Source organism: Pholis gunnellus, assembly GCF_910591455.1.
Source record: "Pholis gunnellus genome assembly, chromosome: 21".
Lineage (NCBI taxonomy): Eukaryota > Metazoa > Chordata > Actinopteri > Perciformes > Pholidae > Pholis > Pholis gunnellus.
The window spans coordinates 11,706,917-11,727,398 of NC_136548.1; the positions used below are offsets into that span (position 1 = coordinate 11,706,917).

General features: G+C 39.5%; 1 protein-coding gene across 1 annotated transcript in view; it reads right to left on the reverse strand.

Moving 5' to 3' along the window:
• The window catches only part of LOC306713021 (zinc finger protein 385B-like), a gene marked incomplete at its 5' end in the record, with an annotated part of 57,452 nt that overhangs the window by 7,938 nt on the left and 29,032 nt on the right, over positions 1–20,482 (reverse strand). The window contains 2 exons of the mRNA XM_079182537.1: positions 1,670–1,780; positions 2,948–3,102. Coding sequence (XP_079038663.1) covers positions 1,670–1,780; positions 2,948–3,102 — 266 coding nt within the window. The remainder of the gene's footprint in view (positions 1–1,669; positions 1,781–2,947; positions 3,103–20,482) is intronic.

Consider the following 20,482-nt stretch of genomic DNA (forward strand, 5'->3'; position numbering starts at 1 on the left):
TTTTCAGTGAGTTTAGCCGCCTTAAAGGAATCATTTGAAAGTCTTCAAGTCCATTGCTTTTTTATGCACATCGCGGGTTACGTAGTAAAAGTAGACAACATTTTCACAGCCATCCATGTTTGTCTTCATACATTTTTTAGTCCTCATTCAGTGCAATAAAGCACTCTATTGTTTAAGCAACAAGTAGGTGTTATCATTATTAATTTTAGGTAACTAAATGCTGTATATTATGTCTTTTTTTTCCCATTATTTGTACTGATAATGGTCCACCACTTTGGTCCAAACCATAGACTGTTTATAGGAAGTGGACGTAGTCACTATGACGTCACCCACTGGTTTGCGGACTGCCATGGAGCTAAGTACAACTGAAGAATGATTAAGACATTTTTAAAGTAACCAAAATGTTACAAATAACCGACATGAACTGAAAGTTATACGAAAACACAGATAACTCCCAGACTGGACAACGCCGTGGTAGCAACCTGTCAATCACAAGGTAGCCAAGCTCTAAAGCATACTCTGTTTTATCATCTATTTCACTCTAAATGGGACCATAACAAAAAACGTGGACATCATGCTGTATTGAAGAAGACTTGAAACTAGCGATTGAGAACTTTGTAATCAGATTCAGAATTGTGAAAAGCAAACTGAAGCTGCTCGTCTCATACAAAAAAAAAAAGAATATGAATGACTGTGAAAAGGAAACCTTCTGTGTGTACTACACAAGCAGTGATTATAAAATGTGAAAAGACTTGAAATATTCTGAACTATTCCTTTAGTGAATTTTCTCTGTCAAGTACAAATTCCACCCGCTCAGCGCAGCCCCCTGGTGGGACCTGGTACCTGCCTGTAACCTGGCATCCAACTCCTGGGTAAACCAGCACTCTCAGCTCAGCTGCAGGTGACACAGAGGGGAGGAGGAGAGAGCCTGTTAGCTAGAAAAAAAAGACTCCTTACAGCATCACTGTTGGTCCAAAAGTACAGAGCAGAGAGAGAAAGAGACAGATGAGGATGTAAGGGTAGTAGAATGTCCTCGCGCCAGTGTCCTGCTTTCTTCAAGTTTTCACAAAAGAAGAGTCATTGTCATTCAACCAGGTTCCTCCTAACAATATAAATGCAAATATGTATAAACGAAGTCCATAGGAGTGGGAGCCAAATTAATATGAATGGGGAGGTGTGATAAGGAGGAAAAAAGCAACAGAACTAGCTGACTGGTTTCCTTCTACGAACCCACTGTTCGATTAAGTAAATAGAAACTGTAGAAATATACTGATTGGACTGATAAGAAGAATAGCCTGCTTCAAGATTGTTTTTAAACCATAAGATGCAAAAAACATTAAATATGTAGCAAATATGTGGACGTTCGACAGCAAACATCAAGAGAGTCTTACAGTGAATAGAGTGACATAATGTTGATTCAACACTTCAATTTAAAATATATAAAAATGCATCACAGGTTGATGATGATGAGTACATTATGCAGAAAACAGAGGCAGATTAGAGAGTGGTCAAAGGTATTTTTCCGCCTTCCTGCAGTGAATTAAAAATAAATCCAGACCCGTCTTTGAGCGTTTGTTTTATTTTAGTTTACCAGAGGAAAGCTCAGAGGGAGCTCAAGGGAAGAAACTTTTTCCTCTGAGATATCGGAGAAAAAGATTGAACGACTCACGATGGAGTTGAAGCGCAGGTGACAGATGTTACAGGAAATGATGGGTTTCTTCTTGGGCACTGGAGCCACGCCGAAGGTGTGGTTGATCACTGCCTTCTGCACTGGGTCCATCTAGGAACACAAATGCACAAATCTTGAACATGGTAGTCTTGCTTCAAGTCGGTGATACCTTTTGAATTTAGAGAGTAATGCAAAGAGGTTCCCCTAAAAGCAAGGAACCAAGTAAACAAAAAAGTACCCAGTTCAAGTCTGGCTCTGTGTTGCATCTCATCCCTCCTCTCTACACCCTTTTACTATTTACTATTTTACTGCGGACCTGTTTTCCTGTCACCTCGACACTGAGCCTGTCAAATAAAGGCAACGTTTGGTTAAGTGCATTGCACAATGAAAGTATGTGAAAAAGGTGTTTGAGATAAACAAATATTCCCAGTACCAATAATAACATGATTTAAACATGAATTCTGTTGATATGAAACTGATTCTTTTAAAACATCAATATTTTCGGCATATATTCCTGAGTAGGCCCCGAATGAGCACAGATGTACAAAATAATTATCATTTTTCAGGTCAGTGTTGAACTTGTCAGTGCAGATTTCAGTGCAGATTTTTTTTCATCAAATACCATAACACATTATATGATATAAATACAGAGTCATCCTGTGACTTAATTAAATATTTTAGGGTGAAGAGATTAGTTCGCTTTTAACATTTAGTCAACATAAGTCAAACATGCGCGAAGAAAGAATACAAGCAGTGTATATTTTTCAGAATAAAAGATGAGGAAATTAAAGTCCGGAATTTACACTTTTTAAATAACCCCGTTGCACCACTTCTTGTGTTCATATTTGTAATCCCTACGGTGCCGCTGGGTTAGTTGACTCAGAGTTTTAGCATCAGGTGTCAGACAGGAATCTTTTCCCACCCTCCCACATGCCTGATACATTTAGCGCATTCCTCTGAATTGTCTCATGAAGGGTTAAATCTATATGTAGACTATGAAAATCTGCCGCTTCATCATTTGGAGCCAGACCAAACATGCCAAGGTATATTTTTATTTTCAAGGTCTATTAATATTTTCCTATATAGCATGGCTACTAAGTGCATTTTAAGTAAAATCAAGTTGTTTATGGAATTTTTGCAATTTTATCAGCGTTTTAAAAAAAAGTAAAATACTCTTCTATCTTTCCTTCTGTTTCAAGAAAGAATTAAGGTTCCGTCTGGGTCTGGAATCACTTCAGCATCATGTGTGCTTACTAGAAATGTGATGTGATTTCTTACCGTGCTAAAATTGGGGAAGAGGCTGAGCGGCGAGGAGCGGTTGATCCTGAGTGGCAGGAAGTGCTCCAGCTGGGCATGAGTCTGTGGCTGGAAGGGTCGACCTGGCAGAGGCAGGGAGGCCAGCAGTGGGTGAACCTGGCTCTGGGAGAAGGTACCTAGAGCAGGAATGATTACATCATTGTGACAACTGTTTTCCTGCTTTATTCTGTTCAGATTTTCTATCTCAAACACACATGTGGAGAGACACACATTTCACCCTTTTTCATTTGAGGCCACCGACGTTGCACATCCTTATGTACTCACAGAGATAAAGGCAGAGTTCAGCACACGGCATATGAGATCAAGACCCATTCGCACGGTGAATGATTCACTCAGTGAAGCTTTAATGACTTCAGTAATAGCGCGGGATAAATGATGAGATGTGGTGTGGCCTTTTCCTGATTTACAAGTCCATAGTTGATCTTGACAAATGTCTCTGGCCTTTAAACGCAGCACTAGAGGGTGTAATTGTGTGGTTTTGTTCTTCCTCAGATTTTGCTCATTCAACTCGAAGAGAAAATAATTGCAAGGAAGTTTCAAGGGCTAATCCACTGATTTACTGTACAATTGTTACGTGAATGAACCTATTAGTTTGCTTTTTGTTGCTCGTCCATTTTCTGTCTTCTTGCATGAATTACTTTACTCTATGAAGCGTTTGTTTCGATGAATCCCACAGCAATTTCCTCGTCACATTATGCTTTGAAGTCTCCTTTCACATGACCTCTCATCTCATCACGCTTCATTTTGGTTGGCCTAAATGCTTTCAGACTGCTCATGCTTTAAAGAGCAGCACAGCACTGACCTTTGTCTAGACCCAAAGTAAACATTAGTGGGCTCACATTGAAATGCACAGTCTTACATAAGCATGGGGATTATTGTAATGCCTGTATGCTAAAAGTCATGGCGTGGTGAAGGTAAAAGGTCATGTGTAAATAACAGTTAAAATGAATATAAGTAAGCAGTGGATCTGGAGTCAGTTTATGTTTGAATGCTGTTGAATTGGTAATATTGCAGCAATCTTGAGTGTTTTTTGTAGAGATTCAGGTATAAAGGAATGACACTAGAAGCTCAGGCTTATCGAGTACATGGAAGGTTTTCCCACTTGCAAATAAAAATGATAACTGTGAATGAATAGTTTATTTTTTGCTTTTATTATTCAAAATATTAAATACGTGTACATATGTACATTCCGATTTTGTTTTAAATACCTGTCCATACTTGTGTGTATAAATAGGTTCACTGTGTAGTTATTCACAAAACTCATCTGTGCAGCACCTTGCCATATTAATAAATACAGTATCTGTTAGGCACAGAATATTACCACTAAGTGTTGTACTAGTGTTGTATTCGTGTTTTCTTTCTTTTCTCACATTTTCCAGAACGACATTTGCTAACTTCTAGGATTGGGGAGGAATGTTCTGCCTTCGTGTTTGTGCATTCAGGAGGTTATGCTTCCTGAATGAATCAATTATAAGAACTTAACTTAAAAATCTGCCGGCTACACGGGCAATCTTCCACAAAAAAAGTAAACTTTACTCAAGGTTGACAATGAAGTATGTTTTTGCAATTTACTGCTGAAACTCAGTTTTGATCAAACTATCTTGAGGTATAAAAAAGAACAAAATGTTGGATGAAAAACCAGGCACTTTGCAAGTAGCTGTCCTTCTTCTTATGTTTTACTTCTATTTGAAAGACAGAGCTTAACTTGGTGTGGATTTCAAATCTGCGGTTCCTGAGGTTGGATGGGAGGTTTGGCCTTAGCGGGATGGAAAATGCCAAGAGGAGTTTGATGAGACAGCTGAAGGGAGCATCGGCTGGTATGAGGAGACTTCTGCATTGAAAAATGGAATGAAATTGACTGTTGAAGCCAGAAGTATTAACATACCAGATGACGACTGGAGGATGAGGAGAGATGACTCACTAACTTTGGATTTAGGAAAGATCTGCGAGGTGATATGTGAAGAGACTGTTGCGGCATATAGCACCAAAACATATATAGTTTGTTCCTCTAAATACTGGAAAGAGTGAATACAGTCAGTCTTTAAACACGAGTCAAATTGTGTTATTTAAACACAGCAACAACAAAGTAATTTTCCCCCAATTTCCTGCTTCTCTCACCTCTGGATTTCAGGTTTTATCTCAGGGGATGAGGCGGGTTTGAAAGTCCTTTTGGCATTAGCATGCTTTTACTAATCTGGTCCCATATTCTAAATGGTTCTTAACGCCTGAGCAGAGAAGAGAGCCATAACAGAGGAAGAGGAAGAGGAAAAAAAACAAACATTTGCAGAATCAAAACATGCTCAAAGAACTGTTATGAACTATACTGCAGGGGGAATATGATTTTAGGAGTCATATGAAAAGAGGTTTAGAGAGATTAAAGATGTTGAGCTTTTTGGTGTAGGTGAGTTGGTTTTAGGCGACAACTAAGAGCAGCATCACTGGTAATAACATACCACTGAATGTCTTGATGCATCATCGCCTGCAGCTCAAATGCCTCAGGGTGCTTTTATTCTGGCAGTCAATCTGGCAAAAGCCTGCCAGAATTCGTTGTAAATCTGATTCAGAGTAATCCAAACAGACGCCTTTATATATGGAACTGAAATATGTCCATGTTCACCATCTTAGTTTAGTGTGTTTGCGTGCTAACATTAGCTGATTAGCACTAAACACAAAGTACAGCTGAGGCTGATGGAAATGTCATTAGTTTTTAGGTATGTATTCATAAACCAAAGTATTGGACGAATCAAAAGGTTCCCTTCATGATGTCGGTAGATGTAAAGTAAAGGAATCACCAGAGTTATTACAAATCATCCGGAGGGGAAGATGAATGTCTCTACCAAATTTAAAAGCCAATCCACCCAATAGTTGTTGAGACATTGACGTTACGGTGCATGGTGCAAAAAGGGAAAGTCACCAGATTCAGTAGGATTCATTCTGCACACATTTTCATTACAATCCATTTAATAGTTGTTGAGATATTTCAGTCTGGACCAAAGTAATGGACCGACCGACCAACATCATTGCCATTCACAGCCAAGCCTGGCAAAAGAGTATCAACAAAAAAAAGAAAAGAATTGTGGCTCCATTCAATTTAAATTTGTACGTTCAGGGAAGAGAATCATTAAAATAGATGGACGACTAAAATACTTAACTCTCTCAGAGGGTCAACAGACTGATCAACCAAATAACTCCAGCATGCAAATGAGGGATTAACCCCAGACCAGCGCTGCCTCACAATCTCAAACCACAGACACAGAGACACAAAATGTATCAAATTGAAACCGTGTGTCTGGAACCCCGGATAGCAAACACACAAACACAAAGAAAAGAGAATTTCTATCCGATTTAAAGCCATGAATACAAATTGGCAGTTTTATCTCTGTCGCTGTAACCAAAAAAACCAGCCTGAATCACCACAGTGAGAAGAGAAGAGAAAGGACCGACAAATCCTGGCTACCAAAAGAGGAAAACCTACAGGCAGGTATGAAAGTCCAAAACAAAAAAGTGTGACAAATAATTAAGGTGAAGACGTTTTGACTCAATACTCTGTTACTTTGGAGTAAAAAACAAGACAGTCACTGAAAAACATCCACAAATGGGGTAAAGCTAAGGCTAACTCCTAATCGCCAAGTTGTTACAGATTAATCTTTATCAAATATACATTAAATTACTTGTTGTCTTGTCTTCTTTTTGCACTGTTAATTCTGTTTATTTAGTGGTTTACTGGCACTCAAGCATACCGTGTACTCTTTAGATTAGAATTTGAAATGATTACAGCTGATTATTACTGTTTATTTGATCCTGGATGTGTGATGTGCACCACAGATCTCTGTGGAAAACACAAGTACACAAAAGACACACAAGAGTTAACACATTTTGACTGATTCGATTTTGGTTTTGATGAATTCCAATTTCATTTAAATGCTCCACCGGGACCGTTCACGTACCACTGATGCCAATAAAGTGTATTGAATTGCGGTACACGGAATTGGGAGTGAATGACAGAGTAGTGAGAAATGAGAGAAAGTGAATGAGAGACAGAGAGAGACAACCACGGGCAGATGATGGTGTTTTTCCCTCTGCTAGGCCGATGTGCTTAATCTGCCTGTCAGTATGACTTTTGGGGACATTGATTCCCTCTCCTACACAAATCTGAAATTGATCTCATTAATCTCCCACGCACATATTCACAAAACACAGCAGGGCGAAACGTTTAATTAACTGCGTTTTGAGCTGAACAAACTAGAAACTGGCATCATCTGTGAGAATTTGTACAACAGCCGGCGACATAAGGAGCGCGGTACTGACGGGATGGTCCCTTTCAAGTTATCCATCTCGTTTGCATCCAGAAAGGTTCACAAAAGCTTTGATGGACTAAAGCTGCGGCTATATTAGTTTCATCCAATCATGCTGGGAATGTGTTAACCAGCAAGGCCTTGATTTATTTTACTTTTTATAAATAATTACTCATCACCTCAGAACTTCATGAACTCAAACTCATGAACTCAATCACTGTGCCCGTTCCCACAAATAAAAAGGCTCAGTAGAGGGATGGAGTTAACCATTTAAGATGGAGAATACCTTCACATACAAGTGGGGAAGAACCCCAGCTAAACTACCATACAATAAAAAAAACATAATTTAATTTAGCTGATTTATGAAACTATGAAGTCGACTACAGTATGCATCCCCCGCTCTATTCTGTGTATGTTTCTACAGCGTTCTCTGTCTGGTTCCCAGAGCATCTTCACCAGTTGATGACCCATGTTATTTTATCATAGATCTATATATACACACACACATTGATTGATACAATGTCTCAGGTAACGTTTGCTGGAGTTGCTGGAGTGTAAACATCCCAAAGTCCAGTAAAGAGCAGAACGGAGCTGCTAATGTTACTCTAAACTAAACGGTAGGTAAGCTAGTTAGCAAGACATGCTAAAGCCTGCAGGTCAGAGCAGACGAATGCACCGTTTAATCCATTACACTTTTGCTCTTGGCAGGGGTTTAGCAAACAGTCAATAGAGTACGGCTCGTGTCACTTTGGATATTCCTTTTATTTCTTCTTACAATAAGAGTAATCCCACATTTAAAAAAAGGATCCAGTTCCTGCTCGCTAATCTGAATTCACTTTCTTTTTCTATGCAGGAAGATAGCTTCTTCATAGAGGCTGAGAGTGTAGGTCACAGCAGCCAACCTTCCCGTATTGAGAAGGGATAAAAGATTATGAGCTGGGGAAATTATGGCACCTTGAAAAAAAACTGGGGAAAAGCTTAATCTCTATTATTTCCAGGATTAGTCTCTGGGTGACTCAACATCACAGCAATCACAGAGGGAAGGAAATGGCATCTTTTCATGAAGGATGGAAAATAGGGGGGGATGAGACGATTTCGTAGCGGCAAATCAAAGCAAAAGCATGAGAGGAAAGGCTGCTTTGGTTCCTTTCATGGTGAATGCATTTCCCGGGATCATCTGTCTCAGCCAGTCTTCAGTCTGAACCAACATGGCGGTTTTGAGGCGCGCTCTCATTTCTGACGCCTACCAACATCCCCTGATGAGCTTCCTCTGTGACATTAACAACTGAATAAGGGCTGTTTCTTCACTTCACTGGATTTAATGTGGAAAAGCATCAAACATGTTTTGTTTATTATCACCAATACAATATGTTTAATGAATTATGCAGCTCTGGGAGTGATTTACTCATGGGAGCAAATTTAGTCAGAGTGGCAGAGACCAGAGACATTGTGGTGCAAGCTTAATCTAGAGCAAGACAAAATGCAGATGGCAAACTGTTATATTGCAATTTGTTATATTTCTAAAGTTTCCATCTCATGGTGCAATATGTGTTGAGTTAATAGTGAATTCCCATTAGGACCAAAAAATCTGTGTTTTGGAAGTTTTGTATTTCCACCCTTTTGAAAACCACAAAGCTGGTAATGTGTTGATATCATATCTGGTGTTGACATCAAGGCATCGTCACATCATGAATCTAAATCTTAGCGAATAGTGTCATTTTAACATTCTGTGTTAAACTGGTTGACATTTGCCACTGACTGAAGAGCTTCTAATTACGAGACATTACATTTTACAACTCTTGTTAATACTTCATATAAACTTATGGTATATTATATACAGCATCATGAGTATTTGGGCACTTGGAATATTGTGTCATACTGCTGATACTAGCTTTAGTATCATTACAATCACAGCATCAAAAAACACACTTACATGGACACATTAATATATGCACAGAAATATACTGTTGACTATATTTAAAATTAGCCATTTTTTATTGGCATAACTGAGAAGGTTTGACGCATTACATTAAGTCACTACTGCACAGTGCATTATGTTGGTGCAGATCCCGCTCACTGTATCTTTAACTAACAGTAATCTTTCTATTGCAGAATAGCACTCAGTCATAACAAACGGTTTAATCAAATAGGCAGGATTAAGCTCTGAGGAACGTGGAATTGAAATGCTAAAAAGTGCTGCCGCTTCTGACAGGGTTCTGCTGTTAAGCCTGCATAACACATCGTCAAATGATGAAAATTGAATGGTATGTTTTCCACTTCATAATAGCATGAAGCACACAGCTTTTCTGAGTCATAAAACAGAAGTGGTTAGCGCGCGGCGCTTCTGCAGTAATGATGATGCCATTCATTGCTTACACAACAGGCAGAGAGCTCGGCATTTATGATGAGCTCTGGAGGATGAATTAGCATCCATTAAAACTGGCATTGACAGCTCCGCTTAGCTCCCTCCACTGGAAACAATACGGTGAAAGCCTAATTTCCATGATGGCTTAAAATGCTGCCCTCGCCATGCACTGTGTGGTCTTTAAATAAATCATCTTTATTGTGACAAAGTACATTTAGGCCATGACTGGTGACCAACAGCCACATTCTCCCACTGGCTGTCACCGTCTATTTAAAGTCACACAGCCACAGCTGCCAGAGCCAACAGCTTCCTGAGAAGTTCTACCTGCGGGGCACTATCCAGCCCAGATCAGGCTCCCCGCGGTAATCTGTCCTACTTTCTACTGGAGCACTGTGGGCCCATTTTCACCCCAGGGTCCGTACATTTCTATTGAAATTGTTCAAGGTGAAATCTGGGAATAGTGTCCTCTGGTCAAAGAAAAATCACAGGACATTGTGATTACTCTGCAAAGGACACAAGCAGCGCTTATTGTCCACACAGGAGAATTAAACTCAAAACAATGAGGGGAGTTGAAATTCATCATGCGTCTTTTCATCCAGACTGCTGGCACGAAACAGCAGATCAGATTATGTGACGCATATCTGTTAAACAAGAACTTTACAGGAGGCTGGCATCAAATACTGGCATCAAAGCATAGCCTATAAGTGCCCTGTCTGCTACATTAGGAAAGTAATATATATGGTATGTTCTAGTGATGCACGATTTGAGTTACTCTCACTATGAGCATCCATTTACGTGTCTTCTTTATGTTGAGAAGAATTCAAATTGAATGCACGTGATGTACTTTTAGATTCTGTGGACATAAGGGATAAACAAACACGAGGCGATAGCGTCGATCTGCTGGGAAATGAGCGTGAATGTATTATCAGTGCAGCTCAGACAGAGCAGGGTTTGTTGTGTTTTTCTTTCCTTTACCCACCCTCTGCCCTTCCATAACGTTCTGTGTGTCTTTATCAAGCACACTTAAAACAAACTGCCTCCATCTGCTTGAATTGAGATAAGACTGAGTCTAATCAGACCTGCTGAACGGCAGTCAGCAGATGTGCTGCACATACTTATTGATATTTAAAGTCTGTTGCCGCTTTATCCGCCCCATGAACTTAGTAATTAGCAGCTCTCTGTCTGGATGCTCCTCACTGGCTGTCGGCCTAGTGGAGGGAGATTGAAGGATCGTACATAAGCAGCTTGGCTTCAGAGCTGAGAAACAGAGGATCTCTGCTAACTGGTGGGACTCAAAATATGGTTATCAGGGATACAATGAAGAATACAAGCTAGCATCAGCACATGCATGGGGTTATAGTAAATTGGCATTCAGCATTTAAAAAGTTTAGAGAAAAGTGTTTTTTAGCCCTTCCAATCATAAAAACACGAGAGCAATAGTGCAAAGACTGGCGGAAGTTGTAATTGTTAGCATGTCAGGCTAACTAGCTTAATACCTAGTAAGCAACCTAGTGTACGTTGAACCAAAAAAAACTGAATTATGTTAGCAAATTTGTTTCGTAGGACTCATTAACTTTAGCCACAGCTTTGTAGTAAGATATAGCCATCAAGTTCAGGTTTAAGACCCATTTCACAGGGTTAAAAACCTTTTTAATAAGCAATATACTGTATTTCAGTGGCTGAAATGTAATGATCTTTGAAACATATCCTACTCACAGCATCATGTTGGTCTTAAGAAAAAGGTCAAGGCTGAAAGAAACATGAACACTCAACTTAAATCTTACATGCTTCACTGCAGCTAATTTAATCATGCTCACATTGACAGTGTATTGCAGGAATCCTAATAGAGAGCACTTGAATTTGTATTTTTGGGCAATGTCATGTCTCCTAACAGCTGCATATTTCAGCAGGTTTTGCATTTTCTGCTTGATTTTCAAGGCACGTCGCCAGATTGGGAAGCTCAATATTTTCATTCAAGTCAGCATTTCAGCAAATACCAAAATGTGAATGCATTTTGCTGACACTGTGTAGTTTGAGTGTGTGAGCGTGCATGCTCGCGTGTATCTTAAATTGAAGCATGTGCAACATTTGAGCCATTTAAGAGTTTCTGTAACAATTGACCTCAATCGTTTGTCATCACTCCAAAGAGAGATTAATTCTCCTCTGCAATCGTTCATGTACGGTAACCAGCAGGAAGTGGATATACTGCAAAGCCAACTTCAAGCATGTCAAACGTTAGAAATAGTCTTGGTTGTTACACATCTAAGGAATGATTTTGAGTAACCATTGCACTTTTCCTCACAGTTTATGTAGACCAGCGGGATTCAGACTGAGGCCGAGCCACAGGCTAACAACTTCTGTTTGAAGGACATGGAAGGAGCGTCAGTGTCCTCGAGAGTCCATTCCCCAATGGCGGTGACACAGAAAATGCTTAAACACAACAAATTCTCATGTTGCCACCGTGTGCTGGATCCCAGTTAGACTGACTGTTTAGTTTTGTAGTGGAACTGGATATCCTTTCATTTGACAAATGACACTAGACTTTGTCAGGTAAGTGCAAAATTAAAACCAACCAGAAATGTGATACAGTACGACTAACTTGTTACTAACAGTCTAAAAATGGTATAGATTCACTTTTCATGTTATTCTTCCTGGAACTTCAATGTGCTCAGTAAATCTCATGGCAATCTGCCCGACAGATTGTGGCCGTGTACAATTTTAGGCGTGTGTGTGACTCTAAAAGAAAAAACATCATCAAAACATTCATCCTCGATGGACCATAAATACCCAAAGCAAACAAATTATGTTTCTAGACAAAAAGGTCAGGATGTCACTAAAATAATCTTCAGAGTTCAGTGAAAATATTCACACTAAATCTCACAACAATCTGACCAGACGCTGTGGAAATATCTTCCTCCAGACCGACGTTGGGGAGCAACGATCCCTCCATGTACTATGCGACCATTACAATGTCAGATTGTAGGGTTTGTAAATGATTGCTACTGCAATAATAAACAGCAATACAATATTGCTATCTATATAGCACACTTGGTGAGGGAGATAGGGTTAGGGTTAAACTTGTCCAGCGGTCAAATTTACGCAGATGACGCAAGGTGAAAACTTGCTTTGCTTTCTGTCTGAACGCCCTTAAGGGTTTGTTCACATAGCCATTAGTTTGGTTGATGAGCTGCTGAACTGTTGTACAGCTAATTTACAAGTGTTTCTGTTTTATTAATGAAAAATGTTTTAATATTTCAAACTCAGAAATATCATTTAATTAGCAGGCCTAGGATCGGGAAAAAACCCCAAGTTTAAATCAATTTGCCCAATCCTAATTATCTTCTCTACATCTCCACCATGTATGGTTCTCTCAGACCTTACAGATCTTGCGTGTGTTGCAGGGTTTAATGTGCTTTTTTAATTCAGGCATTATCCTTTGAAAAAATAAAGAAATCTCATTTTACTTGAATCATTGAAGCCACACAGCAGCTGATTTAATCTGTAATGCACCGAAATAACCATTCAGTGTCTTCTCTGTGTGCCCAACAGACAGTCCCACATGGCCTCTAAAGACCCCTGAGATCACCGTCACAGTCCTGGTTACCAGATATCTTCAGGCTGCATGAACTGAAATTCATGGCATGTGTCTTAAACCATTAAAACGACTTAATGTAGTTGGTCTTTCCATGCAGCTCCATTCCCAGGGCACATTTGGAAAAATGCATGATGTGAGTCACTCTAAGCTTCTACATGTACAACTAGAAGTTTGATATGATTTTGAAGAGAAAATCCTTCCACGAATCTTCATCTTGTGATGTTTTAAAACTCAATAATGCCACTACAAAACGGCTCATATACAGGATCATTCAAGTGCACCTAATTGTATTAAAGGAGCCATACATGACATTCAGAGCATTAATATATGGTAAAGATTTTACCACTTTAGCAGATAATTTAGCTGCTAACCCTCTGTGTGTGTTGTTATCTGAGCTTCTCCTTTCTTTGTTGACATAGCTGATCACGGTTCTTTTAGTTTTTTTAGTCTTTTAGTCTTTATGTTAGTGCATGCCCCACTGGTTAGCTCACGGCTGCCGTTCTGCACTGCCCTCATACGGCGGTTACACAGAAGCGTAGCATACACCCTCCAGTTCCTCCTCAGGTAAACACTGTTAGCTGTTTCAGCATGTTTGCCGTAGTTTGTACTGTTAGTTACGTGCCACCGGCTCAGGCATCGCCTGGGGTTCAGCATATGGCACATAGTTTGGATAGCGAATGTGAATCAATGCAATGTCCTCTTAAGTGACAGAAACAAGTGTGTGTGTGTGTGTCTGAGCTCCCACAATCATTACCAGTCAGGCTAATCAAAGTCACACTATCAACACTCTACAATGACTGATTGGGTCTGTCAGTCTCTCTGTTAGCACGGTTGAGGGAAAGGAGGGCACGTTTTGTTTAAACACACACAAAATTAGACAGGATGCCACATTTATCCATTCAGATTGTACGCATACTGTATTGAAATGAGTTCCTGAAAATCTAAAGAAATTGTGAAATGAATAATAATGTGCTTCTAATTCAAAAGATGACAAGTAGGAGAGTAACTGTTATAGTTGGGTGGTGGATGGAAATACACATCAACAACTCTAAGGTGTATTTCACAATTCAACCTTTTTCTATTTTTAACCTAAAAACCAAAAGTTGTTTGAGATTGAACAGTACGTAGGTGGGATTTATATTCTCACATAGTGACACGACAAAATCATTTAGTCTAATTTGTTTCTGTTACATATGGATTCTGTAACAATCAGACAGTTTGTGTGATTTGTGTTATTGCCACAGACACAATGTCGGCGTATCATACTAATATGCACTTGCAAACTTGGCTCCACGGGCACTAATTACAGGTGTTTTAGATACTGTTGTGGCACAAATAAATTTAAAAAACGACACAAGGCACCAAGTCAGAGTACAGTAGCCTAATTAAATGTGTTCTCTATGATAATCTGCACCATCACTATTGCAATTCAAACCATACTGTGCTATATACTCATTACCCTACGATTAGAATAATGAGTCATTAACACTGCTGGATAGTGAATTTGAGCTCCATCAGGAAAATTAATGGTCCCACCCAAACTGACTTATGAACTTCTGTCTCGTCAAACATGTTGAATACCTAACAAGACTTGTTTTTTTCTTTCTCTCTCCCTCCCCACAGAACACAGACATCTCATAGTTAATTTGATGGGAGCATAATATCACACTTGCTTAAGTTGTAGGTAGGCATGGGGCGATATGAAGATCTCCTGTCACGATTATCCTGGCCAAAATAATTGCGGTTCACAATATTATTCCGATAATCATCAAAATGTGCTCAAAAAACTTAAAATGTCACTAAGACATACGGAAATCACTTTAGGTTACATTTTGTAAAATCCTTTCAAGTGAAAAACTAGCAATCAAACTATGTTAAATAACAAAATGCAGACAGCTTTTCAAAGTCACTCACATGATGATTGTAATAACTATCCTGATGATGGAAATTCAACACGGTCTAGTTTTTTTTACTTAGAATTAACTTTATTATGTATATTCAGGTGCAATCAAATAAGATAATCATTTAAACAGCTTCATGTTTAGCTCCATTAGGTTATTTCATACAACTATCATTGCAATTTAAAGCAACTCTGTGGTGTTTTTAACCTCTGATATATAATAAATATTCTGTATGTGTGTTGGTGGTAGAATGCATTTTGTTATGAAAATGCACAGTAGGGCTTTGCACAAACACAAATAGGATTTTAGTCAAGTTTAGACTTCTGTTTGACTCTTTTAAAAAGGGACTAAAGAGGTTAGGTGTCACAACTCAAGCCAGCCTGTGTCACACATTGTGATTATATATTCATTATAATCACAACCCATTTTCAGTATTTCGCTTTTAAATTAACATGTTAACATTTTCCAGCATTTGTTAGTTGACAGTAGAGGGCAACAGGAGGGGGAACAGTGGGCTGATGAGTCAACTGAAAGGGAAGGGACAATGTGCCCCAAATACTGGAATAAATTGTCATAATGAATGCATTTGGTTCATTCACTTTTAAAACGTTATTCTTGATTTTAACTCGTTTTATTGTGCGGTCGTCAATATTTTATCGAGTCAATTTTTAATAAATTGTTTTACCTTTTTCTAGCAAATGTTTACGCATTCACTGTCTTGCGTCTTACACCACCGGACGCAGTTAATTTCAAATTGTGGTGCAATTGTGCTGTGCACCTCTGAACACGCAATTACCTAAACCAGTCACCGTGTCGTTCTATGTGTGTCACGTGGTATTGTCCATGGAAACAGATCTCGTAATATGTGTTATTACACTAATGTAATCTCTGGTGTGCTTCATAGCATTTAATGTCGACTGTAGCTATCAACAAAAGAATAGAAAAATATAAATCTCAAAGCTGAGAAATAAATGTTATTCTCGGATTTTTACACATCATGAAATCTCTTGCATGTTATACTGAACAGAGAATAAGATTTCTATACATATGCCGTCACTGCAGCCTCCAAACGCAGCTCTTCACGAGGGGTGGAGGGGTGGGGACAGCTGCAGCATGGCCACCAGGCAAAGCGCTACAGTTATCTCCTCTCCAACTGTTTCCCTTTGATCTCTCTAATCTGCCATTTAAAGAAGAAAGCATCCAGAGCTGGCACACAGACACTTCTTAGTAGTTTCTATCCAGGCACACACGGCACAGTGTGTATGTGTCCATAAGCCACTGAAGTATATCACAAAATGCAAATGTACACATCATTTAAACCTGTGCCATATGTTAACTCTATGAGATGGGAAATAGCACTTCTTTCTCTTCCTCACCATGTAATGACTACAATGTTTGCCTCAGTGTTCATCCAAAATTAACAACACAAACCTTTATCTAAGGCTGTAACAAACAATTGGTTTCATCACGGATTAATTATTTTCTTGATCAATTGTTTTCTTTATAAAATATTGACAACTGCCCATCACAACTCATTACAGCCAGGGTGACATGTCTAAATTGTTACGTCCAATCAACAGTCCAAACCCCAGAGACAATCATTTTTAAGTGATATAAAACATATAAAGGCAGAACATCTGCTACCTTTAGTGTTTTGGCTTGACAAGTGACTGAAATGATTAATAGATTATCAAAATAGATTGCTGATTAATCATCTCAGCTCTACCATATCTACCACACATCCATATTGAACTCTTGTTTACTCTTTCATTTGCATCCATTTATCTAGAGGTCAAACTATGAACTGGTGATGAACGTGTGCTGGGAAAAAAATAAAAGTGGTTAAAAGTAGTTCTGAATTTAAAAAACTCTGAATGCAAACAGCATTTTGCTCCTTGGCTGAAAAAAAGAAAAATCCCCACACTGCCTTTATCTTTAACAGGTTCCAATTATGCGAGCTAATCTGGGCATATTTCCCTTGGGAGGCAAAGACATAATTGCCAGCAATCTGCGCAGTGATATCAACGCGGCTCTTGTGTCGCTTTAAAATGACTCGACACATCTGGGAGCCACCGTGTTGTATTGGTCTGAACTCCACACTTGGCTTCATCAAAAGGGGGTCAATTAGAAAAACAAACAGGCGAGGGACTCATTTTGGATGCAGAGGAACTGAATGAGGGAAGATGGTAGGCAGGAGACTGAGCCTGCCCTTGAGCAACGATGTGAAGACACTGTTGTAAGCCACACATTGACAGGGGAGCACTCGCATGCACTTACGCAGATCGACGCACAAAAACAACACATCTCAAGACGGATAAAACCTCAGCTACTTGTGACTATTGCAACTATTGCATTCCCATAAATAAGTGGTACTGACACATACCGTAAGAGTAAACAAATGGTCTTACCGAACACCATCTCCACGTGTTTTCTGATTCCTCTGCTCGCCACTTTCTTCTGTATTTGATTTAGGCGCCTGCTGCCAGTTTATCTCCCATCAGAGAAGTTGAGCAAAAAAAAAAAAAAATCCATCTATCTGTCCTCCCCTTTGATTCTCTGACTGAGGTGAGCTCCTTTCTCGGTCAACCACACATCTTTGGCCGGGAGCCAAACTGCCGCAGCTAAAGAACGAACACACACATATGTGCTTCAATTAAAAAGCCTCGCGCTCTGCTGATCACGCTGCCCTTAATGAGACGAAGGAGAGAAACGGCAGCGGGGCGGATTGAAAAACAGCGGAGAAGGAAAAGAGGCTAAGAGTGTGATGGTGAGAGTCTGAAGAGCAAGTGTGTATTCTTCTGTGTGCATCAGTATGTAACAGAGAGTGACTGAGGAAGAGGGGGGGGGGGGGAGAGAGAGAGAGAGAGAGAAAGAGAGAGAGCTGGCATGGGACTGGCTATCAACAACATGAACATCCCACCTCTCTCCTCCTTCTTCTTCTTCTTCCCAGTTCCATTTTCTATTCAGGGTTCACACCTGCATGCTTCCTTTAGGACATTCAAATTATTCCCTTCCTGCCATTAGGCTACTTGACAACAATAGGCGTCATTTATCAATTGTTTTTTGTTCCGTTTACAGTCCTGCTTAAAATTGCAGCTGTGCTACGATGTTCCCCAAAGTTATCAACATCATGGGCACAAAGCTAAAACAGAGGTACTGCAGTCTGGTCTTTGTGATGATTGATTGCAAGCTCGTACTTGATTAGAATACATTATTTCTACGCTCCCGTTTACATTTCCGATAGGTTGAGTGTGCAGAGCTTTCAATCAAAGTACCTGAGTCAATTATGCGTCACATAGTCATTATTTTTGCCACCAACGCTTCAGTGTAAATGATATAATCACCATCATAATTAAACAGTATTGGATTAGGGTTCAGCCAAAGTAAGCAGTGGAGTAATACTTTATTTGCTCTTCGGTTTTTCTACATAAAATCTTAGTTTTGTGTTGTGAAAGTTACCCGTTTCTCATTCATACATTTTTACATGTCATTTCTGATGATAATCACATGAATGGCTGAAATGCTGCATTCTGATGTGCAACAGTGGCACAAGTAGAGAAGATTCAGCAAACAGTGAGGCAACATTTTAATTTAATTTCAGGTTTCTCATTCAGTGAACATGATTTAACATAATTCAATGTTATTTTAGCTCCACGTAAAGTGAAGGAACGTGATGTTTTCCAGATAATGCTCGTCTGCCTTAACATCGGTGTTCTGAGTGAAACATGACGCTGAATTTAGCAGATGAAATCTGTAACTCTGAAAAACACACACATTTCAATATGACTGTTCTCACAGCTGCCGAAAAAGCCAGTGATCAGATATATGACCAGATAAAGGTCCACATGTGAAAGTGACCCAAATCTGAATGGAAAAAAATCTGATCTAATCAGATCCTTTAATTAACTTGTTGGAAAACGGCATGAATCTCTAATGAAGCATTATTAATGGGTTGTATTCTATTTCGCTATTTATTCTTAAACTGTGATTTTCCATTTGTTGCATCAAGGTCAGTTAGGCTACTTGTTAGGACAATACCACACATGTATATCTAATGGTCTAGTCGAGGGTCGCAATGCTTCCATGCAGAAGAGGGTTATCACTCTGTAACGAGTTACAAAAATATAAATCATAGCCTAACATATTGATAGGACAGCTCGTTCCCCACTCAACGCTAATTTAAAACTATTTGAGATAAAGCAACCGACAGCGTGCAACTCCCGCAGAGTGTTTATTTTAATGAGCAGGTGGGGGAGATTATTCTTCACCTAATAGCGCGCTCATTTTGCGGACTAATCTTTGGATGATTACTGTATTGACACGCTGCAGAGCAGAGTTTGATTCTGCTGTGAATATCAAACTCTTTTGTGTGACACCTTAAATGGCTCTTTGAGTTGCAATGTATTACAGCGATGTTCTTGCCTGCATCACCTTGGAAAAAAAGAATGAAGTATATTCATTCAAGTACTCTATTAAATACAATGTTGATTTTAAATACTGCACTTTACGCCACTAAAATCTGTTTTACAGCTATTCCATCTAGTTGCTTTGCAGATTAAGATTAAATATGCATGGGGTGGTCTCGTGGCATAAAAGTACAAATTTAACTGAGTAAAGGATCGGAGAACTTCTTAGAGTTTGTGACCAGTTTTCTGTCGTTATGTTCCTAAATATCAAGAGTATGAACTAACCTTAAGATTCACTGTTTTCTGCTTTTAATTGCTGAAGAAGAGGAGAGTTTCAGTGCATCTGAGAACTCGACTCATTGCAGAAGCACATAGTTGGATATTTGTAAAGGCAACATAGAGACTTGAACGCACCGCCGGGGAGGTCAGGCCCTCAATGCATTGTTATTCATTCCACCGTCACTATAATCAATTCAAATAAACACAATTATTCTCATAGACTGTGCCCTGAAACCCTGGCCTCAAATGTCATATACAAGTGTCGTCAACACACACATAGGCACACACACAGACAAACACACACACACACACACACACACACACACACACTCACACACACACACACACACACACACACACACACACACACAAACACAAACACACACACACTGCTTGTGTCTGCCCTGTGCGCTCCTTGCTGGCTCCTTGTCCACTTGAATAAGTGTGGTGTGGAAGCACAACGCTGACGAATCCTGACAGTTATACACTTGATTTCAGCCGGCTGCATTCAAATGCTTGTGCAGGGAGACGGCCTCGAGCAGAACGATTGCGTGTCGGCTACACACTGCATGCCTTCATCTAGCTGTGGACTTACTAAACATGCATACTTCTATTTACCTATATGGACTCTGTAGGTGTGTTTGATTGACATGCG